General features: G+C 32.3%; 4 protein-coding genes across 5 annotated transcripts; all 4 read right to left on the reverse strand.

Moving 5' to 3' along the window:
- Window positions 1–358: 358 nt before the first annotated feature.
- On the reverse strand, window positions 359–1,996 carry LOC130979308 (thaumatin-like protein 1). Of its 2 annotated transcripts, XM_057902717.1 has the most exons (3): window positions 1,724–1,971; window positions 940–1,600; window positions 359–855 (listed from the first exon to the last, which is right to left on the reverse strand). In XM_057902717.1, exons 1-3 carry the CDS (start codon window positions 1,794–1,796, stop codon window positions 633–635), a joined length of 957 nt encoding a protein of 318 aa, XP_057758700.1. In that variant the 5' UTR covers window positions 1,797–1,971; the 3' UTR covers window positions 359–632. The 2 variants fall into 2 exon arrangements, with proteins under 2 accessions (XP_057758700.1, XP_057758701.1); XM_057902718.1 differs by lacking the exon at window positions 359–855 and having other exon boundaries at window positions 936–1,600; window positions 1,724–1,996.
- A 15,618-nt stretch (window positions 1,997–17,614) lies between these two features.
- LOC130982996 (thaumatin-like protein 1) lies at window positions 17,615–19,263 on the reverse strand. The gene is made up of 3 exons (XM_057907155.1): window positions 19,053–19,263; window positions 18,260–18,965; window positions 17,615–18,084 (listed from the first exon to the last, which is right to left on the reverse strand). The coding sequence occupies exons 1-3, from the start codon at window positions 19,132–19,134 to the stop codon at window positions 17,940–17,942; spliced, it is 933 nt and encodes a 310-aa protein (XP_057763138.1). The 5' UTR covers window positions 19,135–19,263; the 3' UTR covers window positions 17,615–17,939.
- Window positions 19,264–21,402: 2,139 nt separating this feature from the next.
- LOC130982998 (cold shock domain-containing protein 3) lies at window positions 21,403–22,676 on the reverse strand. The gene has a single exon (XM_057907157.1). The coding sequence runs from the start codon at window positions 22,439–22,441 to the stop codon at window positions 21,665–21,667; it is 777 nt and encodes a 258-aa protein (XP_057763140.1). The 5' UTR covers window positions 22,442–22,676; the 3' UTR covers window positions 21,403–21,664.
- Window positions 22,677–24,036: 1,360 nt separating this feature from the next.
- Window positions 24,037–26,631, reverse strand: LOC130982997 (ferredoxin--NADP reductase, leaf isozyme, chloroplastic). Its single transcript, XM_057907156.1, has 9 exons — window positions 26,391–26,631; window positions 26,071–26,305; window positions 25,859–25,992; window positions 25,663–25,741; window positions 25,462–25,553; window positions 25,278–25,355; window positions 24,771–24,833; window positions 24,451–24,685; window positions 24,037–24,360 (listed from the first exon to the last, which is right to left on the reverse strand). Exons 1-9 carry the CDS (start codon window positions 26,496–26,498, stop codon window positions 24,293–24,295), a joined length of 1,092 nt encoding a protein of 363 aa, XP_057763139.1. The 5' UTR covers window positions 26,499–26,631; the 3' UTR covers window positions 24,037–24,292.
- Window positions 26,632–26,753: the final 122 nt, after the last annotated feature.

The raw sequence follows: 26,753 nt of genomic DNA on the forward strand, positions 1-26,753 counted from the left end.
TTTGTATTTGAATGAGATCATAACATTCTAGTTTATGTAATATTTTTAATTTGGATGATATTTTAAAATTTATATTAGACTATAATTATGTTTTAACGTGTTTATTTATATTTTATTATTATTTTATTATAAAATAATTTTTTCGATTTAACTACGATTGAATCGATTAAACTTATAAACCAATAAACTAATAAACTTATAAACCAATAAACTAATAACTAAAACGGTTCGATAACCGATTCGTTTCAGAACCTTGGTGTTAATAAATAATTGTACTTGCCATTTTTCTTTGAAATTTCCTATCATAAAGGTGATGGGCCTCAAAACCCACTAAATCGAGTAAACATTAATTTCTAAGACAAGCATTGCCAATCACATTTTAACCGAGGGAATGTCCTTGGTTCCCCAACCCAACCCTACCTTCCATTTCCAAAGGTTCACAATTAAAGAATGATTAGTATTTCAAATAACACTAATTAAATAACAATTCCGCAACAAATTAATGATTGAAATTCTTTTATACTTTACATAGTAATTCAATTCATCAATCATATATGATGCCACTAATCCCATTTTCTCCAAAAAGGAAGATAAGGATGCAAGATGTCACTTTGAAGAGTGTCACGAATATACTAAGCTAGCAAAAGAGAAAGAAAGAAAGCAACCGCCACCAAAATTGATCCCCCAAAAGGCTTGCTTCTTGTGGACGCCGACCCGGTGGCCGTAGCCATATCAGCTAGCCATGATGTGGAACCTAGTGCCGACTGTTCTACCGACGAACCTGATCCCGACCCTAAATCCGAACCCGAATCTGAACCCGCTGCCTTGGGGGATGAATCCGTAGAAGATTTTAGACTACATTAAAAAACATGTACACATTAACTCATTTGATAGTGTATTAAAATTAAATTTACTTAAAAAATGAAATGATTTGTTTACCTCGGAGAAGAGGGACAAAATGTGATGGTGTAATCAGCATCGGAGCAAGTGAAAGTGCTGGTGGCATCATCATAAGCATAGCTATAAGATTTGGGGCATGCACTCTTGAACATTTCAGAGTACACAGATGGCTTACACGTGTTAGGGTTTCCGAATTCTCCGTCGCAGCAATACTCCGGTTTCTTGAATGCATCACACGCGCTGCGGCACGCGTCACCGCCCTCCACTCGAAGCTCCGACGGGCACCCCTTGTTTAAGTCAGCGCCGCATCCCGTGGCGCCGCACGAGCCGGTGCCGCCGCTGGCCTCCACCATCATGGGGAGATTGTAGCCGTCGACGAGGCTGACGTCGTAGTAGTCCATGGAACCGGTGCCGAGAGTGAACTCGGCGAGGGTGGCCGGAGGAGAGGCTCCGCCTCCGTTGCAGTTGATCTCGCCGGAGCCGCAGTCCGCGGTGGCGCATGATCCTTTGCCTTGATCGTCGAATTTGCAATCGGTTCTGCCCCAGAATCTGCCCGACCAGCCCGTAGGAGCTTGGAAACTCTTTGTGGAACCCTTTGAGAGCTCAAAACCTGTGCTTCCGATATCTGGTTTGCCCAATATCCCTGGCCATACTGTGTGATCGCACTTGTTTACGAACGTGAATGTTGCACCTGAAACCCCTGCACAAAACGGAAAAACAGAGCAATCCCGACTGAGTTAGTTTCTTAGTTTAGTTTCTTCATTCTTCAGCTGAATTGAAGAATGACCCAGGTTTTGTGATCCAAAAAATTATAGAGCTTTACCTTTAAGGAGGAGGAAAAGGAAGAAAGTGAAGAAGGGCTGAGAAGAATGTCGGTGGTAGGAAAACAGAGCCATTGTTGATTATGATCACTCTGTTTCTGGGGAGAAAAAAACAGAGTGGGGTGAGATTGAGAAGCGAGTGGGAAGGGGAATCTGAGAGGAAGAGGGTGCATCGTTATTTATAAGGGTCAAGGGAGAATCCAACCGCCTTATTAGTTGGTGCACGGTGACACAGGGAAAAGTGTTGAGGCAAGTTTCGGCTTTACCTTCCAAATTATTTTCATTTTTTTTTCCTCATTGAATAAGCAGTGTAAATGTCGGTTAAAACTTAAAACATCTGCTCCTTTAGCTATTCATTCTCTTCTGTGTAATTTCAGTTTATCTGTTAACCGTTAACGATGGCAAATTTGGATTTATACCGTGTTTAAGCTTTTTACCGCCATTAGCAGTCACTTGGTAGTTAACAATTATATATTTATATATAAATACACATCTAACTAATTTATTTTTAGTGTGTATTTTATATTTTAATATGTATTTTATATTAATGATTAATTATAATAATTAATTTTAATATACATTTAATATATTATTTTTATATTTATATTATTAATTAATTTTTTTATCTTTTATAAAAAATATTTGTCGTTTAACATTTCCTAACAATTAATACCAAGAACAATTACATTCAATTACCACTAACAACATCGAATTATATCATTTGGATTAAGGTAATGTTCATAGTTTGGTCTTTAAATTTTTTAGCGTTAAATAAAAATCGTCATTTATTTTTGAAAATGTTTAAATTGATTCCTTAAAATTATAAATCATAAATTTTCATTTGTACCTAATTCAACTACCGTTAACGTAATGCTAAGGAAAAATTTAAGGAATAGCAATTTTATTAAATTATGACCAACATGTAACCACCAAAAGAAAAATGAGTAATTTTATGCTATTAAATAAAATCTCACACCATTAAAAACATCATTGATGATTACTTAATGACTACAAATCACAAAAATTACTAACTCCTAACACTTCTCTAATACTAAAATAGAATGCTAAATATCGGCATGACATCTCTAATAATTAAAAGATATAACTAAGATTTTAATATGATTACATAGATATCTAAATTTGTTAACTTAATTCGTTTTAATTAATTGGTATTTTATTTGTGTAGATACTAAAATGTGTTCATTTAACCAATTTAGCACACTTATTTGATCATACTTTAAGTTTAGTCACGTTACCTTATTATTGAAAATGTCATGTTGGCCCTATAATATTTTAGGTCAGCGATAGTTAAATTAGGAATAAACGAAACTTTATCATTTATAAATTCATCAACTAATATGATTATTTTGAAAAGTTATGTGTACTATTTTAATTATAAACGATAAGAATTTAAATGATCAAATTAGACATTATCTCTATTTGGATAATTAAAATTACTCAACTATCATATTTTGCATCAGCACACAATGGTTAAGACAGTGGGAGAAAGGAGAAAACAAAATTAAATGGCACCAACATTTTTTATTTGACTTAGAATTTACTTTGTTGACTCGTTCTTCTTGTTGTTAAAAGTAAAAGAAAAAGTATTGGTAGAAAATAAAAATATTAAATAATATGAATAATGGATATATTATATATTTAATTTATTAAATATACAGATAATTATTTTAATATTAAAATTTAAATAAATATTTTAGAATATATTTTATTTTATTTGAATTGAATTAATTTTAAAATTTATTATTTATATTATTTAAAAAAATTATTAGTTATCGTAGATATTCCAAAGCAAAAACGTATTGGTTTCCTTTTTAGCTCTTTCATGTTCAATATATGTGTTTGCTCATTATGGTTTTTTTTTTTTTAATATAAGCGAACACAAAAAAAGAGTTGGACCAAAAATAAAAAATGAAAAGGAGAGATGCATTGTTGGAGAAAAATAACTGGATGAGAAGCAGTGGGAGGTTGATTGGTGTGGTGTTGGGTATGAATTTTGTCCACGTGTTAACAATAGACACTATGCTTACCAACCAACTCAGATAGGATATGGTACCGACAACTATCACCGGTTTCATTTCTTTTGTGCTAAAGTCCCTTACAAATTTAGATTGGGTTAAGTATGTGTAACTCAACCTTCTAACATTAGAGAAGAAAAGAGAAACACTTCTAACCAATTTGGGTTTTCAATTTAAGTTAGTCGATGGGTCAATTAATTCATCTATTTAAATAAATATAAAAAATTTAAATTATATTTTATGTATGTAGCAATTTATTAGGTAATAATAAATTTTTAAACAGAATTTAAATTTATAACAAATTAATCTTTTACGTGTTAAATTAAAAGATAACGTAGAAAAAAAAATTTTGACTCTTCTCATTAACAGATTACAAATGCGTATAGGCTAAAAGTGAGTCAATCAGTTCATGAGTTAACTCAAGTTCGACTCATTAATAGTTTGATAAGCTAAATTTGCGAGTTGGTCAGCCGAGTTTGAGTTTGGATAAACTCAACTCATTAGCTCGTGAGTTGGCTCGATTATATATATAGTATTAAAAGTATAGATTAAATAGATATAAGATATGCTTATTAATAATTTAATATATATATATATATATATATATATATATATATAAAATAATATATAATTTTTCATATATATTAATGTTCTTAATTGTTTAAAATTTTATAGTTATTTTTTATATATAATTTTAATGTAGGACATAAATAAAAAATTTATATTTGATAGATAGATAATATATTAAAAATTTTTAATATTTTTTAATATATATAAATTATAATTTATTGATATAGAATTATAGATTATATTCTTATATATTATTTGAGCAAGCTCATGATCTCGAGCCCAACTCATAAGCTTTTATTGAGCCGAATTTGAGCTTACAAAATAGGCTCGATTATTAATGAGTCGAATCGTGAATTACACTTAATTTTTGTGAGTCAAACTTAAACTTAGTGTAGCTGGACTCAACTCGATTCACTTTCGATCTTAAATATACTAGAGTACTATTGAAGAAGCATTTCATAACGCACATAACCTAATTACTTTTCTCATCAAGTTTAATGTCACTCGTCCAAAATAAAAAATCATAGGCACTTGTGAATTTCATTGTGTTTGACTCTTGTGAATTTTGGGTGATATATCCAAATCAAATTATTAATATTTGCGCCCGACATGTAGATGTAATAACTAATAACGGGGCATATCATTGGGCCTTCTAAATAGTATTTGCATAAGATCCATTGCTTCTGTTATTACTTTCTGATTTTTGTGGTGCATGATCCTTAGGTGTAGCAGTAATTAGACAAAGCAATATCCTTTCATTTTCGTCCACGCATAAATAATTGGATGTAACTAACTTTATCAATGGAAGCAAGATCTATCTTCAATGTAATCTAGCCAACAAAGCGAATATTGTGTTTTTTTCTTTTTTCCTACAAGTTAATTCTACTTATATTTGATAAAATTCTTCAATTGTAATGAATAGTATTTTTATACTTTATGTAATTAAATTCAGTATGGTTTTAAATTAATAAAAAAAATTGTAATTACATTTTATTTTATGTTATTTATATGTATTGTACGTATATACATGTCTTAATAACGTTTCTAAATTTAATTTTTATGCATGTAAAATTGTCACTACAACAATTCCGGCAGATAGCGGCAGAAATTTTGCGGCGGTTTTATAAAACTGCCGCAAAATGGCAACCTGCGGCACATATGGCGGCAGTTATTGATCGGGGCTGCAATTAGACCACATTTAGCGGCGGTTTTTCACGAACCGACGCTATATTTCAATAAGGCTTGCATTTAGCGGCGTCTTTTCGAAAACTGCCGCTATATGTACTGTCGGTGAGTTATTGTTTTACATTTTGCGGCGATTTTGTTTAAACCGCCACAAAATGCGTATTACCACGTATTGCAATGTTTTCTTTAATAATAATCATCTGGGTATAATCTAGTTAAGTAAACACTACTATTTTAAGCTACATATGTTTAAATCATTGTTACTTAAACTCGTAACATTTTTTCTACATTCATTTTACGTAAATAAAAAAATCACAAGTTAAATAAACTATATATGTTAACTCATGTGAACAAATTTACCAATAAGATTTTTTTGTTTACTTTATTGGCATTTAAGTTTGCATTCAAACATGGATGTAAAAGAAGAAAATAAAATCATACTCTGGACTAATTAAAAATCAAACATTTTCAAAAAATAATAATTATAAATATTTTTTACAAGTCATTAAAAATTCAAAACGTTGTAATTTTACAAAAATTATAATTTTAAATTATCATTTTTTTATTTTAATGATTTATTGGGCATTTATTAAAATAAAAAATTTAATTTTTTTAATAACAATCTTAACTTGTATTCTTAGATATAAGAATTTATAATAACTAAATTTAAAATAAATTAATTTTTTATCAAAATTAAATACTAAATAAAATAAAAATATTTTTATATGAAAACAATCAATTATCTACATATTATCGTGGTTAATAGATTTAATAATGCTAACTGACCAACAAAATATAATATTTTTAACAAACATTTTACTAATTTTAAATATTAAAGACTAAATTCTAAATCTTAATAAATATTTTTAGAAAATATTTTATTTTTAATAATTTATAAAAATTATTTATAATTATTGTTTTTTTTATTTATGATTGAATATACTCTTTATTGAATTCATTATGGATATTATTAGATGTACTCTTTATTGTACTCTTTATTGTACTCTTTATATACGCTTGGATCATATATAAATAGACGTAAATTACTTCGATCTACTATGTTCCAAAATTAATTCGAAACAGACTCATTCGAATTACTAGGGATGACCTAGCGTGCATAATTTGAATCACCCTAATTCGAACTACCCTAAGACTACATGCAAGCATAATTCAAATTGGACAAATTTCAATTACAAGCATTACTATTAATTCGAATAGGACTAATTCAAAGTAGTGTTGGTTTGTCTAATTCAAATGAGACTAATTCGAATTACAAAAGAATGTGCTTTTGGGAGATCCTGGTAATGTTTTTCAATTTGGTAGAATTGTGTAATTTGGTCCTCCATTTTATTTAATTGTGCATTTTACCCAATATATAAGGTGTCTATAATAACAATGATCAGATATATAAAATATACAACAAAAATTTGTTTGTGGCAATTAAATGTGTTCATATGATATATATAATTATTAGCGCTATATACATCGAAAAGATATTTGGCTTTGTGGTAACATGACATTGTTAAAGCTTTTCCTTCTTCCAGGTTCCAGGTTCGAGCCCGACGGTCCGGTCCGATTCTAGTAACTAAACGGAAATATTAAAATTTGGTGGCGGTTTAAAACCGCCGCAAAACAAATGCTATTTTCGTTTATTTGTTATTTAGTGGCGGTTGCAAACCGCCGCAAAATTGATAGATGTTTAGCGGTGATTATTCCAGCGGTTGACTAAAACCGCCGCTATCCGTTTTGCCGCGTCCTATCTTCCAGTGTTTCATGAAACCGCCGCGAAATATTTTGCGGCGGTTCAAAACCGCCGCTAAACGGCTCCAGGAACCGCCGCTAAATGGTGTTTTTGTTGTAGTGTGTATTATGCCACAATAACAAAAATAACTACTTTTTATATTGACGGTATGAATTATCATTTAATAGAATAGTTGTTTTACACTTTCAATGCATTAAAATTAAACTTGATAATAATAAGCAATACCTATATTAAAAGAACAAAAAAAGATGACTGGGCACATGCATGATGAAGATTGGCTCTTTGCTAAAATTTCCCAATCAACATATCTAATTGACACTTAACCCATGAACCCCAAAATCTCCAATAGTCTCTTTCTGTCTGATGAAGAACCATATGTACGTGGACATTGGAGAAGACAAGTGATTGTGTTTAAAGGTCAACCACTTCACATGTTTATGTCTGCAATTTACATCTAAATGTCACAAAATTAAACGATTGAACCCTTTACACAGCATCGATGACTAAGTACTATTATTTAATTTGTGTGCATGAATGCAACTTAAATACATATAGTTTCGGAAATTCAATTTCAAGCGGTTCAACTCAGCCCATCTTTTATCGTAAAGATACACACTTTAACGACCAATTTAGAAGATTCATCATCAGTTCCTTCAATAATTTAGTAGCCACTGTGGACTACGTACTATGTCAATTTATGCGAACGTGGAATTGATGATTTCTATGTAAGGATCAGATAATGCTATATATATACCCGTACATATCATATATATTATATTAAATAATTTAATTAAACACCCATTTTTCTCTACCTTCAAATAAATAAAAAGAGCTAGCTAGCTATGGGTGCTTATAGATTTTAAGGTTTGTGTCTGGAATGATTTTCAACTTAAAAAACCAAACCTTGACCTCTTTTTTATTGTCGGCTAAATTTTTACATGCAGATTGTTCCCTAAAGTGGTCAATTAACACGTGAGGTTGATGTGCACAAAGAGCCAATTATTCCTGACGTGGTTAAATCGAAAAATGTGTGGATAATGATCGTGACAGGAGTAACCTAACACTAACACTATATAATTATATATATTTAATGAGACCATGCAATATAGTATATAATAAACTATTATCTAGGTGGTCAAATTATCTGCTAATCATACTTTAGCACCTACCTAACCATATCTTGTATGACCGGGATGCTATATTTTAGGAAAAGGTTTACATTAATGGACGTCTAATTATTTATTTTAATTTACGGAGTCATTTAGATAAAAATATTAAAAATATTTTTTTAAAATATTTTTTAAAAATTAAAATTTAACACATATAATTAATTTAATTGTATTATTTTTATTAAAATTAGACCGAACAAATTATTTTAACAAAAAAATTAATAAATTAAATTTTAAATCAGTATAAATTAATATTTTTTATAAAAAAATTATTACAATATCCCTGTTATAAAACACAACTAAAATATCTCTATTATATATATATATATATATATATATATATATATATATATTAAAAACTTTAAATTCTAACCTTATAACGATAGAGAAAAAAAATGGTTAGAATTTAGGATTCTCAAAATTAATATATATAATAAGAGTATTTTAGTCATTTTATATAATAGGGGTATTGTAATTATTTTTTTAAAAAAATAATATTAATTTAGACGGATTCAAAATTTGATTCATTATTTTTCGGTCAAATTAATTTGTCTGACCTAATTTTGACAAAAATAACATAATTTAAGTGATTATATGTGTTAAATTTTAATTATTAAAAAATAACTTTAGAAAAAGACATTTTTTGCGTCTTTATAGAAGCATTCTCTTAATTTATATTAGGGTAAAGTATATTTTTTGACGTTGAAGTTTGGCAAGAGTTTTAAAAATATCCCTAAGTTTTATTTTGTTTCAATTTTGTATAAAAATTTTGGATTTGCATTAAATATACCCTCGACGGCTAGATTTTCAAAAAATTTAAGACTAGTCTAACAATAATTCATGAAAATTATACTTAATTTGCTTATGTTGAGAGGTTATTCTTATGAAATTGTTGTTGAATTGATCTTATATTTTTTGAAAAATTAGCTATTAGAAGTATATTTGATGCAAATCGAAAATTTTTCGGACAAAATTGAAACAAAATAAAACTTAGGGATATTTTTGAAACATTTGTCAAACTTTAAGGACAAAAAATGTACTTTACCCTTTATATTAAACCATTCTTTTACTTTAACCCATGACAATAATAAAAAGTGGAAAAGTCTAGGGGGCCAGCAGTTTTATTGAATTTTTGCCAGCATGTAACCAGCAGAGGAAGGTGAGCCATTGGATGAAATTTCACACAAATCTCACACCATCAAATCATCATTGATGGCTAGTTGATGGCTAACAATCACAAAAATGCTGGCCCCCTAGCATTGCTCATAAAAAGTCTCACGGTTCACAAATTTAATCCAATAGAATACATAAATTCAGTTACAATTTTTGTTTTTATCATCTTATCTTATTTTTATGTTACTTTCTTATTTTATCTTTACTTTTATTTTTCGTAAACAATATTCTATATATATTTAACTTTATTCTCATAATTCAATCTATAAAAAAATACATAATAAAATATGCTTTATCTTTACGTACTATTTATGTACTCTTTTAATTTAATTTTATTACGATATCATAGCACCCATATTTTCTCCCGAATTGACAATTTTTCCTCTACAAACTTTTTTTCGATAATTTCCCTTCACGTTTAATTCAAATATCTCCGGGACGGTGTCCTCATTGTGTGAAAGCTCAGGCAGGGGACGAAACTTGCACATATCGCCGCTTCTTTTCACCGGAAATTTACCGCGTTTATGGTTTATTCACCGAGTTCTGCGTTCGAAAACTTTTTATAAGAGAAATTGTCAATATGGATGATACTATGTGTAAGAAGTATTTTCTTGGTCTTATTTGGATGGCAAAATAATGGAGAACGCATCCGATTAAGAAACCACATAATTCGTATTTAAAAATGAAAAAGAAGCTTTAGAAACAGTAAAATGCGCAGAAAGGCAAAGGAAAGGGAGACTCATCAAAGGAAACAGACCCTGAGGATCCACCTTCGGAGGACGAACACAAAGATAAAGAATTATACAAAATTTTATTGCCAAAATTTAAAGAATTATAATTTTAGTCTTTATTATCTTTATGTTATCTTTTTATTTTATCTTTATTTTTATTTTTTTGTAAACAATACTTTATATATTTAGTTTAATTTTTATAATTTAATCAATCAGAAAATATATAACAAAACATTTTTTATTTTTACGTACTCTTTATGTACTCTTATAATTTTATTAATTTAAACGTTAATTGGTAGACATATATAAAATTAATTCACAATATAATCTATCTGTTAGAAATTCAGTACATTTAGTAAGTGATATAGGTGATTTTGGTTCTTTCTAATTTGTAAGTGATTGAAATTTAAGTAAATAATTATGGATGATAGTAAGTTAAATCTTAATTACTATGAAATCAAGTTAAGTACGAGCAGGAACGGATTTAGAAATATTATTATGGAGGTTAATAATATATATATATAATATTAAAAAATTATACAAAAAAGTTTATAATGTAAAATATATTACAAAAATATACCGATAGAGAATATATTTAAAAATATAAAAAATATGTATGTACTTTTTACTAATGAAGTGGTCGATTCTTAATATTATAAAATTTATCGATAATAAAATCTGTGTCAAAATTTTCAGCAATTTTTTTCGATATAATTAAAAGACAATTAAAAAAAATTTATCTTTTATTTTGTTTCTGAATTATTCTTCTTATATTCATAGCTGAAAAAAAAATTCAATTGTAATAATTAAAATAAAAAAATTAATACCAAATAAATTAAGAAAATCGTTCATAAAAAAATATATTTTATAAAATTTAAAAAATTTTATTTAATTAAAAAATATTAATAATAATATATTTTAATTTTTTTAATATTATTATTTATTTTTTAAATATTAAAAATTATTAATATTTAAATTAAATTAAACTTTTATTTTTATTAAATTAAATATTAAATAAATTTTTTTTAAAAATTAAATTATATTTAATAATTTATTACTATTAATATTTTTTATAAAAGTTGGGATGAAAATCTTCACTCGTTCCATATGTTCGTCCTTCAACACGAGGCAGGTAGAATCCCCTCGGTACCTCTGCTATCTTTCTGTATATAATTTTTGTTTTTCGTGTATAATATTAATTACACTATATCCTAGTATATCATGAACGTCTTGGTCTCTTTTTTATTAGTTTACAACTTTACATGCGTGGCGTGTAAAGTGCAGATGGCAGGGGATAAGATTTTCAACCTTTTCTCCATTTAATTTGCGTGCACCTGAATCACTAGTAAATAATCAGCAAGTTGCATTGATGCCAGAAGTGCTTTTATTTATTTAATTACATAAGCTATGGAGAGTTTATTCTAGCCACCGGTAGCCATGCACAGCGGCAATAGTGGTGTGTCAATAGAAGAGGAACAAATTTGGAAAAATAATAATCTAGATACTTGCATTACATTTCAGTATAACTCTTTTTTTTTTAAATTGTTTATAATTATTGCTTTTATTTTTTATATATTCGATTTTATATCTTAAAAAAAGAGGTGTATATAAACATTTGGAAAAAGTGGTGTAAACAACGCTTGTTATTTAATTGGAGGATTATTGTTATGGTGTATATAAATAAAATGTCTAACACAAAAATAATAACTATATTAAGTGCACATTAAAATTAGTTATTAATATAAAAAATATATTAAAAATAAATTAAATTATATAAATATTTTTATATAAATATATAAAAATTAATTTTAATATATAAATAATATTCTTATAAATATAAAAAAATGAGTTTATTATTTGTTATTTTTTTATAAATATAACAGACTTAACTTTTTTTTTATCAGATATATTGAACAATTCTCAATTTTAAGTACTATAATATATCTATTCAAATACAGTATATTAAGAGACCTATAATTTTATTAATTGAACTAGTTCTACAGAATTTTGGTATTTGACCAGCATCATATTCAAGTTTAGGGTAATTATGGTGTGGGCTGCATAGTTCAACCCTTGTAATGTCAACGAGGTTGATGTGGCAAATCTAGCTTTTGAATATAGGCCCATTGAGTTTCATTCAATAAGCCCACAACTCAAAAAAGTTAGATCCTTTAGAAAAGTTGATGACCTGGGTCATAATCTTATCCATTTACAAACGGTCAAATTTAGATTAAACCTAGTCAAAAATGTAAAGAGTGTTGACAATTGACAAAGCAAGGTTCGTTGGGCCGTTCGGCGGAGCTTACAAATATTGATGTGGAAAACCAACTTTCCACAACGTCAAAACCAAAGGATCCTCCTGAATTCTAAACAAAGGATCATGTTCTTTGTCCTAAAATAAAGTGTCGCTATATTTTTGTACAATCTTTAAGTTTGGTTCGTTTCACATATTTTATCCGTTTTTAGTTAACATAAGTTTTGAAGGATTTTACAGCATTGTTAAACCAAGGAATTAAAAGTTGATTACAATAAAAATAATAAAAAAAGTTCACTATTTTCAATCATAGATATATAATACGGGATATGCTCTTTAAAGGACATGACTACTACTTTAGCAGAAGGATGCAAAAATAGAGATGAATTAGAGATGCTGACAGTGAATGAAGTAACGCTTTCTTAATTATTTTTAAGGACATGCCAACACAGTAAAAGGTCTAATAATTTGGAATCATAGGTAGAGCTCAATTTTGGGGAGTTGAAGCAATAATAATATCCGCAATATAAAAAATTCAAATTCATGCATATAAGTAACATCATTTTAATCAATTCGAAGTAGTGGAATAGTCAATTTTATTCATCAGATTAAATAAGTGTTGAGATTTTGAATTTTAGCTAGGAGTGGCAATATGTACTCTATTCGCGAGTACTCAACCCAATCCCACCTGGTCGGTAGGGTTGCCAACTCGATCCGCAGCGGATAGGATAGGGTGCAGGTAGGGTTTTCGTGTGAGTCGGGTAGGGTGCGGGTTGAACCTCAATCCTACCCGACTAACCCACACCCTATATATGTATATGTTATATACTTATATAAAAATATGTTTTAAGTGGATGTTGAACCAAAGACCTCTCACTAAATGCAAAAGATCCTTAGTCATTAAAAGAAGATCATTAATTGATAACTTAATAAACTTTTGAGTATATACCCATTTTGGTCCTCAAAGAATTTCAGACTGGACACTTTAGTTCCCAACTAAAATTAATTACTCGATTGGTACCTAACAATTAATTCCGTCAGTCACTTAGGTCCTTTATTCCGTTAACTTAACGGAGGACAAAATAGTCCCTGACAACTCTAACAGGGGATAAAATGGTCCCTGACAATTCTAACAAGGGACAAAATAATCTCTGACTCCTTTATTCGAAAACGATACTATTCTTCCCCAATTTTTATCATATCTCGCAAAACCCTAACATTCATACTCTCCTTCTTCACCTTCACAGTCTTCTTTTCCATCTTTTCCTTCATCCTCTTTAACTCCAAGATTAAGCCATGGTGTAATTGTCACACGTGTCGCACCTACCTCAACATGTCATGGACCACACACTTCCTAAATCCTTGTGACTGGTACATCCACCTCCTCTACACTTCACCCACCAAAAGCATCCACTTCCACGTATTCGATAACATCACCTCCAACCCCGACACGTCCACGACATCCTCAAGACCAAGTTCCACAACTACTCCAAGGGCACGCCTTTCTCCACTCTCCGGCAAGCAATATAAATTGTTGGACATTAGGACATCATGAGAAGATTCTTCTTCGACATCATCTGCAAATTCTCATTTAAAATAGATACCGAGTGCTTCAGTCCTTCTTTTCCAGAGTCCAAGTTGGTAGACAGTTTCGACCTCGCATCCAAGCTATCAGTACAACGAGCAATGTCGCTGTTGCCGCTCATATGGAAACTGAAGTGATTACTGAACATTGGTTTGGAGAAAAAGTTAAAGGAAGCGATCGGAGTGGTAGACAATGTGGTCATGAAGATGATAGGGCAGAGGAGGCAGGAGATGACAACGACGACGACGGGTCTTAACAAATCAGACTTGCTATCTAGATTCATGGGATCCGTCGAAGACGATAACTAGTTGAGAGACATAGACATTAGTTTTCCGAGTATGAATTGGTTGAGAACAAGTTGAAGATTTTTTTTCTTGTGAACATTAAATTTATAGAGTGTGCATGATGTAGTTTGAAGTTACAGTGTTAGACTTATGCGAGATATGATGAAAATTGTTAGGGACTATTTTGTCCAAACAGTGTCATTTCCAAACAGAGGATATCAGGGACCATTTTGTCCCCTATTAGAGTTATCAGGGACTATTTTGTCCTCCGTTAGAGTTAACGGAGTAAAGGACCTAAGTGACTGATGGAATTAATTGTTAGGGACCAATCGAGTAATTAATTTTAGTTGGGGACTAAAGTGTCCAGTCTGAAATTCTTTGAGGACCAAAATGGGTATATACTCTAAACTTTTTTTTTTACATAAAAGTAACTTCTATTTTAAATGATCATCAAGTTATATAATAATGTTGCATCTTTTTTTGTAATCCGCGGATAGAGTCGGATACCCGCGGGTAGGGTTAGGGTTGACTCCAAACCTTACCTTACCCTACCCATTGGCCATTGTCACCTCTAATTTCGGCTTAATTTGGTAAACCTTTTACTTTTCAAAAGTAGCTTATAAAAATTAATTTTTAAAAGATGGCTTTTTAAAAGTTGTAGCATTTATGTTTGATAAATCAAATTAAAAATAGCTTTTAATAAACATAAGCAACATCAATTGCGTTTGGTAAAATAGCTTTTAAAAATTAAAAATATTATAATAGACATAAATGTAAACATTAAATTTGAAAATTAGTTAACATATAAGGTTATATTAGACTTTTAAATTTTGAAAAGTATAAGCCAACTTTAAAAAATTCTATCTTAAGTGCTTTCAAAAGTACCTAATCTTTTAAAAGCTGCAAGTATAAGTACATCGTCATTTTGATTTACTAAACACAAAATGAAGAGTTTAAACTTTTAAAAAGTACAAGCATATCTTCAAAAAGCTTTACCAAACCAAACCTTTGTCTTGTGTATGCAGCAACTTATTTATCAGTGATAATTTCTTAAATAAAGTTCAAAAGTAAATTAATTCTTAATATGTTGAATTAAAAGATATTATACCAACACAAAAAAGCAACATCATTATTATTGTATTACATTATTTTATTAAAAAAACTGAAAAATAAAAAATAAAAAATATTATTTATATATTAAAATTAGCCATCATATATTTATGTATAAAATATATATAATTTAATTTATTTTTATATTCTGATAGCTGATTTTAATGTATATCTAACACCATAATTGATGGAAAATAATGTGTCAAATAGAAGAAATGAGTTTAGTTACCAAAAATCACTTAAAAGGAGAAGTGTTAAAGTAAATCAGAGATTTGATAGTGTTGAGTAATTAATTGCCTTTCTTAGCGCAGAAAAAGTGCGACCGTCGCCCTCGTGTGGTACCGGACTTTTTAACCGTAGATCAGCATAAAAAGCTTGGAAGGCAATTTCATGCATCATGAGAAGAATTTCAACTTTATTTATTAATTTCTTGAAAATTCCATGCCTTATTATGCCTATGGTCGTTACTTTTGCTTTCACCCTTTTTCAGTTGCAAGTTGCATATAACTTGGTCCTCATCATAAGGTAATTAATCAATAAAGTACAGTGGCTGATGCAATAAAGTTTAGTAGATGAGTTTGATGGAGAAATGTCCCACCCTCTCCTCGTATCAAAAGATAACTGCTATATACAGATTCATTTTCCCACAAGCTTAATTTCTCACCACCCTTCTTCAATCTCATTTGTGACCCAAAAAATATTATTTAACGTGTTGGTGTTAATTAGATCTCTATAATTTAGTTTATCATTTGTAATTTTGTATAATATGAACAAACTAAATATTAGGTCGGTCAAATAAATCTCCCGAAGATTTATAATTCGGATAAATTAATCTTAAAAAAAATACTAATAAAAATTTGAAAAAGTATTGGTAGACAATAAAAATATTAAATAATGTAAATAATAGATATATTAGATGTTCAATTCACTAGGTATGCGGATGGTTATTTTAATATTAAGATCTAGCTGAATAATTTGAGAGTTTAGTGTGTTTAGAGTCCATTGTTCATGTTATTCAAAAAAGTTACTGGTTACCTAGTATAACCCTAAAGACTTTTAGGATAACATATGTGGACGCACTACTTCTAAAGTAGTCTCGATAATTAGAATAAAAAGTCTTAATTTAAACTAACTTGTCCATATTTACTATCGTAAAGAATTTTATTGAATTTTTTTTTTCTTTTAAGAATTAATATTTCTAAAATAAAATTTTTTAGAGTTTTTATATGTCACTTTACTCTATTTTGATTTATACATAATGACAATAACGATGATATAAAAATTGAATTCAAAGTACCAATAAAATATAACTTAAATGACATAGTCTCTCTATCTTCTAATCTAGAAGTTTTGGGTTAGAGTCTCATTTTTAACTTTTAAAAAAAAAAAATATATAGCCATCGTCTTAAGGTGAAGATGCCAAATGAAAAAGCCCAAAAAGTGATGAAAATATTAAGCAACCATGTTGGCTGAGTATAATCAAAGTAAATAACTTGTGGTATTACAAGGATTCCAACATCACATCAACAACATCATGATAAAATATCATTCTTTGTAATTTGTTACCCCATCAATTTTTTTTATTCAAAATATCAAATCACACAACTTTGTTTTATCGCTTCTGACCTTGATTAAAACTTGTGGTAGCTAAAGATTGGAACGCGCAAACCAACTGACAATTAACTGAAAGCCAAATTAATGTAAACAAGTTCTCAATTAATCAAGTTTTCTTAACAAATGTTTATACATATAGATAGATACATATGGTTTATATTATAGTTTTGTTTTATCCTTAGATACGTAGAAGCATATCAGTTCTGGAAAGCAAGTTAAAGGAGAACATATTTAGTTGGCGCCATTAGGAAGCAGTTGCCAATAATAATAAAAAAGAAAAATGATATGCGAATCAAAATCGTACTCCATAATTTTATTAATAATAAGTAATCCGATGTTCATATTTACAATTGGAGCAAAAAAAAATTGATCCCCCACTGGCTACTACTAATTGATGTTTCTTTATTTATATTCTTTAAAAAGGAAGATAAAAATTCCTAAAGTGTGTATTCCTGTTTGAGTGACTCGATGCCGTAGATAGAAGACAAGACATGATGAATGGCCAAGATGATGTAACAATTGATGCCTAAATTCTTTGTCTTGTATGTGCGGTTGAACCAATTAATATAATAATAATTAAGGTCCTCAAGACTCAAGTTGAAATCCTTGGTCAGGTAGTGCTGATTGTATCTTGAATTTTGAGCACCAACTTGATGCTTGCTAGTTGATACCCTTCTCCTAGATATAGAGGACTCAAGTTGAAGGCACTCTAATCATATAATTAATAAGGTATAGAGGGTTGTGACTAATTGAGTTGGCAGAAACGCCAAAACCCAATCAAGACAGAGATGGCAATAATCATGTTGAATACGACGTCGTTGTTGTCCAGACGATGAGATCCCGACACTTGCACCGCCACGGGATATTTCCCATTCCCCGATTTGATCGAACTGCATCATAACACAATAATTAACAATCCAAAATATGAACACAAGCTGGCTATATCACACGGAATGTGTTGTTATGTGTTATACATCATGGACGGTGCAAATATTCATAAACCTAATCTTACATCAATTTCCTATATTAGTAAAAACTCAAGTATTTTATTTAAATTGAAATTACCTAGTGGAGGGGGAAGGACAGAAAGTGATAAGGTAATCAGAAGAGGCACATGTGAAGGTGCTTGAGCCGTCATCGTAGGCGTAGCTATAGGCGCGTGGGCACGCGCTCTTGAAGAATTGCGAGTACGAGCTTGGCTTGCATGTGTCAGGGCTCCCGAATGCTCCGCTGCAACAATATGAAGGATCCCCAAATGCTTCACACGCGCTTTTACACGCCACGCTCTCCTCACCTCCGCTACTGCTACTCATCACCTTCAGTTCCGTCGGACATGCACTGTTCAAGTCCACCACGCACCCCGTCGCAGAGCAGTTTCCGCCGCCGCTTCCGCCCTGAGGCTCGATTATCATCGGCAGATTGTACCCGTCCACCAGACTCACGTCGAAGAAGTCCAGCCCGCCGGCGCCGTTCAGTGTGAACTCCGCCAGGGTGGCGGGAGGGGCCGCTCCACCGCCGGAGCATTCCATGGTGGAGGAGCCGCAGTCGCCCGTGACGCAGGTGAATTTTCCGGTGGTGGTGTTTTGAGTGCAGAGGGTGCGGCCCCAGAGACGACCGGACCAGGCAGCGGGGACGGCGACGGCGTTGGACTCTCCAGGCTGGAGGGCGAAGCCGGTGGTGGAGAGAGGAGCGGTTCCGGCGCCGGATAAAATGCCTGGCCAAACAGTGTAACTGCACTTGTTTACTATTGTGAATGTTGCTGAATACGAACCTGCACAACACAACACAATATTAATGTTTAGAACTAAGACAAGTTTGATTAATTATGTATTGTAACTTATGAATATTTGGTTCAGACCTGTTAGGAATTGGAATAAGAATAGAATGAAGAAAGCAGAAATAGGGGCCGTAGCAGCATGTTGATAAATTGAAGCCGCCATAGTTGGGTTGGGTGGAGGGAATAACAAATAATAAGGTTGCCTTTTAAGGAGGGTATTTTGAATGTTGTGTAGTGTATGACTTAGGAGGGAACTCGTTTTATAGAGATTAAAACGTGGGGACCATGTGACTTTGTAGGCCCACAGACATTGCACATGCATCATCTGCATGAATAAACCGCCATTGGACCAGTGCTCAAGTGAGGTCGGTACAGTTTATATATTTTTTATCAAATGATTTTAAGTTGGATCTAAGGAACCTAATATAGTAATATATGTGCGGAGGGTTATCTAAGGAATCAATTCTAATGGTGACAGAAAGCCACAGAGATTGGAGGGAACACACAAAGGACGGCTACGAATTTACATGCACGCAAAACTATAAGAATACTGAATATAATAATAAGGAATGAGACCTAGAGATTAGGGAAATTGTGATGAAGATGAGTCTCAGTTTGGTATTTATCAACAGTCAAATATAAGTAGTGCATCAGTGCAGTAACTAATTTCATGTGATTTTTGTACCCTTCATAGTTGATACTTCCTTCGAGATTCCGCGTGACTTCTCTGTCTTCAATTTTAATAAAGTATGCATGATCGTTTTTCTATAATCGATTCTCTCTGTTTTTGTTCCATATAATAGCACTTGATATTCAGGACCGCGTGGCATGAGAATTTATTGGTTCAAAATATAAACGATCAACAAGATATTTTCCTTCATGCATAAAGTAGATGCTCTTTGCCTTCTAAAAGAATAAGACCGTCCCTTCATTGAAGCTATTGCAGTTCTTCAGTTTACTTTCCCGTTAACATATTGCCTTTTTTATTCTTTTTGGTCGGGTGGGCCGCTGGGGTTGAGGGTTCTGGGCTTAATGTGGATTGGATGATTGGATTTAGGGGAGGCTTCAAATGGATTTGGACAATTTTTTTAATTTAGAGTACGTTCTTTTGATCACGTTTTATGTCATTAAACCTTAATTTGGTCTTGGGAGTATGTTTTTTATTCATATAATTGCACATGAGAACCAGCCCAGAAAGTAGAAGGGGTCGATGATAGTACCCCTGTGGCACCGGAGAGTATATAACAAAAGGGCCAATTGTACCCCTCTTGGGCCAGAATCGGAAATGCAACCTTATCCTTTGGAGAATAGCATTAGATTTCCAAACTGTTCCTAATCCAGAACATAATTGATACACGAAATGCAGTATTATTATAAGGTTGATTTAAATAATCTAATCTCAAGCCCCCCTCGCCCCCAAAAAACTTTTTTTAAAGAAAAAGGGATATATCACTAAGCATTTAAATTATACAGAAATTAGTCTTGATTTCGTGTACAGACCAATTAGAAAGCAAAAAATAAAATAGAATAAAAAATCATATGTCACAGACGCAAGCAACCAAGTTGGTTGTATCTGCGAAGAGCAAGTTGTGGTTTTACATTGGCTCGTGGAGCCACTTCACATCCACAAGCGAAAGGTCAAAAACCCTGTACAGCACAATAATTGAGCCCTTAAAGCGCCTGTGGGATACATAACGTTACCACCTAAGGCTGATGTCCCTAACTATTTCTTCCCTATCAACGAAAAGGCCATAGGTAAAAGACAAACACCCGATATCAAGATAATATATAAAAATAAACGGTTCCAGGTTCAATCATCTCCACAAGTTGCTTGACTTTATACTCACTCAATACATCACAGGTTGAAAGCAATTGCAAGCCAACATGATAAAAATATATATTAGATACCCCACCCCAATTTGCAACGGGATCTAGCATGTTGCACTATATTTGTTCTAGGAATCTAGAGAATCAGCAATCACATGCTCTATCAACTAAATGTTGCAAGGTCAAGACATAATATAAAAAAATTGACACTTCTCCTCATGTTCACCACAGAAATTGTCAACATCTACAATACACACAGATGGAATTGTTCAGCGGGTAAACTACAGCTTGATCATTGAGCTCAATACCATTAGACCTTACTCAACCAACAAGTACTTCAATCAATCCTTAATTCCATTGTATGAAGTTTCAATCCAATATTGGAAATAAGAACCAATGATTCACGGTACAAGGCCACACACTCAAAGGTATAGTACTAGGAAACGTCACTACATTCAAAGTCATGACCTTATTCTGCTACCAGAAAAAACCAGAATGAGATTTTAAAAGCTCCAGAGGAAGACATGAATATTTCACAATCAAGATAACTAAACAATTAGATCAAGAATGCAAATATTAAAACAGGAATAAGCAAGCAGTAAGATAAGAAAAATCAGGATTTTTTGCATCCCATCCTATAAAGCATCAAGCCATCAGTTAAAGAAGCAAAATTGCATGCGAAAACCATTAAGAACCAGGAGAAATCCTATGTGTAATTCTAGAATTTGATAAACCAAAAGAAAAAGTTACTGATACTGGGCTAAAAGGTAATTAACAAGCACTGTGAAAAAAGGCTCAAAAAAGAAGAGTATGTACTATTCCTTCTTGTCTTGTCTTTTTCCCCAATTCACTGATTTTATTTTTCTTTAACCAGAGGCCTCAACGCACTCCCTAGCAAAATGCCCGGGTTTCCCACAATTGAAGCACGTGCTCTTTCCACCGTTTCCACCAGCACCGGAACCACCTTCTCTGTTGCAATCCCTAGCCAAGTGACCAACCTCACCACACCTATAGCAACCACCACCGTTACCTCCGCCGCCACCTCCACTGCAGTCCCTCGCCATGTGCCCAAACTCACCGCATTTAAAGCAACCACCACCATTGCCGCCGCTGCCACCTCCACTGCAATCCCTCGCCATGTGCCCGAACTCGCCGCACTTAAAGCAGCCCCCACCGTTTGCTCCTCCTCCGCCGCCTCCACTGACGCAATCCCGAGCCATGTGTCCGAATCCGCCGCAACTGTAGCATGCACCGCCGCCGCCGCCACCACCGCCATTGCCAGCACGGCTGCAATCCCTAGCAAGATGACCGAAATCACCACACTGGTAACAGGCTCCTCCGCCTCCTCCTCCTCCAGCACCAGCGCTGCGTCTGTTATCGTTACCGGCGCGAGCAGAGTCGGGAGCGGAGCGCAGAGGGGCGCCGTTGGGGCCAGTGACGTCAAGAGCCTTGGGCTTGTCGCTGTTGTCAGCAATGGAGAACTCGACGCGATCGCCATCAACTAGGGTTCGGAAAGCGCCATCTGATTGGATGGAGGAGTGGTGGACGAAGAGGTCGTCACCGCCTTGGTCGGGCTTGATGAAGCCGAAGCCCTTGGAGTTGCTGAACCACTGAACGACGCCGCTGTACCTCTCTTCAGCCATTTGGGAATTGGAAAGAGGCCAAAGAGAAAACCCTAGAAAATTTTCAGAGACGAAATCTAAGCAATGAATGAATATATATAGTTGGAGTTAGTTGGGAGAAGAAACGGTGGCGCAGATTAGCGTCAACTTCGTAAAACCCTAACTACACTCCGCGTCTCTTCTAATACTTTATCTTTTCATAATCTACGGTTACTAATTCTATCCCCACTACATTCCCAAAAAAAAAAAAATCTTTTTGTTTAAATGGAAAATAGAAAAATATTCAGTAAAAAATTAATAATAAAAATAAAATTAAATTTATTTTAAATATTTAATATTTAAAATAATCAAATTAAATATTTAAAGGTTACATATGAATCATCATCCACAAACAAAAGAGATATCTAATGTTGTGTTAATTTAAATTGATTAACAAGATCTTAGGGGGTATCTAAAACGCCTGATATATATGTTGCAATTTTAGTCAAAGATCCTAAAGATACTAGGCTGATTTGTTTTAACTTTTTAAGTTAGTATAAATCAGAGTTATCAACAATAAAATATTCGAATTAGACTAGTTCAAGTTTTTATTTTTAAAATAAGAAAATTTTGCCAATATATATACACACTTGATAATTAAAAGTTATATTTTAAAAACTAATTTTTATAAATTATTTGTAAAAAAAAAATAAAATTTACCCAACCAAAATCTTAAGTAAAACTTATTATTATTATAATTGAAGAATTAAGAAACGAAATAAGCTTCATACTCCACTTACTCTAGTACCTCAATACTCAGCTGCATGAAACTGAAACCCAATTGTTACAAAGGTTTCTGAGACGATACAAGTCTATATAAAAATTTCTTATTGCCAACTTAATCCTAGCACCAAACTATTAATATAATTGCTCTTTCTCTGCATAGAAGTTATGCTGTGAAAATACCTCGTATTTTATCCATCTCTTCTGCATATCTAGACTTAAACATTTACTTCTAATGCATCTCTTAGGTATTTTTCTATATCTAATAATATTATTTGATAACATAATACTAGGCAAAAGATAAAATAGAGAAGAAAATGTGTTTCTATTTTCTTATTAAAAAACAGAGAAGGTGAGTGCAATATATATACAATTTATGTAAAATCTACTACTCATTAAATCTTTTAAAATCTATGAGATTTCTAATGACTAACAGAATGATGATGACTCACTATTTTTAGAATAATATATGAGAATAGAAACATGTGATGAAAAATAGTAGTAGAAAGGAAGGAAATGCTGATGATTATGTCTTTTGAGTTTGTTTTTGGATCTATGAAAATAGTTGATTTAATATGTCTCCACAAGCTGAATATGATATAGATTAAGAATTTTCAATTTAAAAAAATTAGCATGAAACGATTGAGTGGAGGAAGGTTTGATAAGGACATCGGTCAATTGCTTAAAGGGGTTTGGCATGATCTTCAGCCACCATAAACTCATTTATTGATGGCCAAGTTAACCCTTATATTGACCACCTTCAAGCACCAACACTACTGAATGTTTTTAATGTTTGTGAAATCAAATTTAGTTTCAGTTTAAATTTAAATGTCTCAAAAGTGATACAAAATAGCTTACTGAAAACAAATTATTGCTTTATAACTATACTGTCTCGAAACTATGATTTTAATCATTAAGGAAACTATATGGTATTAAAGAAATCCTCACAAAAGATATGGTAGGAAACTAGTAAATAAAACAATGTTGCCTTCATCTATATTATTTGTATGACCCTCAAAATGATGAAGTGGTTTCATGAAGGAGGAGAAAATCATGATGATCATAGAAAAACTAACATGGCTTTATATCTACAGAAAGTGATCATATAAATTAGTAGACTTCCACATTCCATTGCTCTGCCTTCTTCAATTGCCTCTTGTATTCAGTCCAATCAATGCCTACAACACAAAGAACACACCATGATCAATCAAGTTTTTTCTCTTGATAAAATCCAAGTTAAAGTGACAAAGTAGATTCATGTTTGTTACCATCTCTGGCAGCAAGTGAAACCATGATGTCATCAATTCCTTTTTCCATGCCTTTGAGTCCACACATGTATACAAAAGTGTTGTCTTTCTTAAGTAACTCCCAAAGCTCTTCTGCATATTGAGCCATTCTGGTTTGGATGTACATCTTCTCTCCCTTCTCGTTCGTTTGCTCTCTGCTCACTGCGAAGTCAAGCCTGAATTTCTCAGGGTTTTTCTCCTTCATCTTCTCAAATTCCTGCCCCATGCAAAGGTTGACAGTTATTAATATCTATCAGCAAATGCATGTCCCACAAAAACATGATTTTGTATAGCCACCTCACCTCCTTGTATAGTAGTGAGCTGCTTGTAGGGACACCCAAGAAGAGCCATGCCAAACCATTGAACTGCATACAATTAAATCATGTCCCAAAACTTGGTTAATTTAATTATGAACTATTGCTTAGTTAAAACATTTACAAGTCATACTTATTAGCAACAAATGTAATTTATTTCCTTATTATAGCCTTGCATAATTGCTTCTAACATAAGGGACTACACTTATTAAGGTGATACTGGTCAAATAAAACCAGCAGATACAAACATATTTAGCATATTAAAATTTTCTTGTTTCTAAAGCAACAAAATGCTTTATTTTTCCTATGCTTACTAGCTAAGCATGGTTGATAACTCTTAAAATATCCACAAAGATAGAATTAAGCATTTCCATTTAGTTGGAATGAAATAGGGAAGCATCATAGACTTTGAGCATATACATACAATGTATTTACATAGCCATTTTCACTGTCTAGGCATCAGATTTGGTTTCAATTTTTTTGTGGCTCACTTACCTTATAATCATCGTGCTTCTCGAAGAACATTTTCCATAAAAACGAACGGAATGGGGCAATTCCAGTTCCAGTTGCCAACTGCATAGAAAAATTTGCATGATCAGCTATGAAATTCAAAACAGCAATGATGAGTAAACAAAGGGATCATCAAACACTGCATTTTTGAATTAAAATGATGATGTACCATGATGATAGTAGCATTGGGATCTTTTGGCATAAGCATTTCTTTCCCCACAGGTCCAGTAATCTTTACTTCAGCTCCTGGTTTCAAGTCACCTGAATAAACAGCAACATAAGTTCCAAAAAGAAAGGCTAAAATTTTAACCTGAATTTCTTTAAGAAACATAATATAGAAATATTGAAAACTCAAACTATTGATCCTTACATAGGAAATTTGAGCAGACTCCCTTGACAAGTTCTCCATTTTCATTTGTATACACAAGACGTTTCACACATAGAGAGACCTGGGTGAGTGAATGAAAGCATCATATCAAATATATGAGATTGCAGAGAAATTGAAGTATGAATGGAACAAAAGGGTAAAACCCAAATCATGTATAGGTCTCCAAAATAGGACTCACAGTTTTTGAGTCTCCAAAATCACCAAGAGCACTGCTAGCAATAGAATACAATCTGAGCTTGTGAGGCTTTCCATTCTTGTCAATGCCATCTGGAATCACCCCAATTGATTGTCCTTCTCTGTAAGGAACCTCTCCTGAAACAATAATTACAATCAAATATTTGTTGAATTGTAAAAAGCGATGAGAGCATGCATGATTATGTAAATAAATACCCTCTGTGCTGAAGACCATGTGCCAAGTTTCACCAGGTGCATCATCCCCAGTGATCTTAGTGTTGAGCAAGCATCTTCCAATGTATGGCTCCTTGGGTTTGAACTTGTTCACGACAACACCTTCTTCCTGCTTCTTGGAAATCTTTTCAACCTTAGCAGGTGCCTCAGTTGTGACCTGAGCTCTGATGGGAACCACTCTTCCACTGATACAAACATCTCTATACTGCAATGTAACCTGGCAATTCACAAACACCACCACAGATCATCATATTCATAGTTCTTGAATTGCACCCTTAATTAAGTGCTTCAAAAAGATGTACCTTTTTGAAGAGGAGTCTATGTGGGGAAGCAATAGAGGTTGTTGTGGTTGGAATAGAGGTGGATTTAGTGGATGGAAATGAGACTGCAGCAGTTACTGCAGTAGCCATGTTTGCTGTGACAGAAAACTAACAAGCTAGGACGATGATGAAATGTGTTTTAGTGAAGTACGAAAAAGTAAGATCAGATTTTTAGATTCAGTGGATGAGATTTGTGATCCAAGAGTAAGGATAAAGTCTACGTGGTATATATATGTTACCCCCAACATTGGAACTCTATTTCTTTCACTATTTATCATGCTTTTAATTTGTCTCCATTAATTCCTCAATTATCAAGTACCCAAATTAAATTATGTCCTATTCTTC

Source organism: Arachis stenosperma, chromosome 5 (assembly GCF_014773155.1).
Source record: "Arachis stenosperma cultivar V10309 chromosome 5, arast.V10309.gnm1.PFL2, whole genome shotgun sequence".
Lineage (NCBI taxonomy): Eukaryota > Viridiplantae > Streptophyta > Magnoliopsida > Fabales > Fabaceae > Arachis > Arachis stenosperma.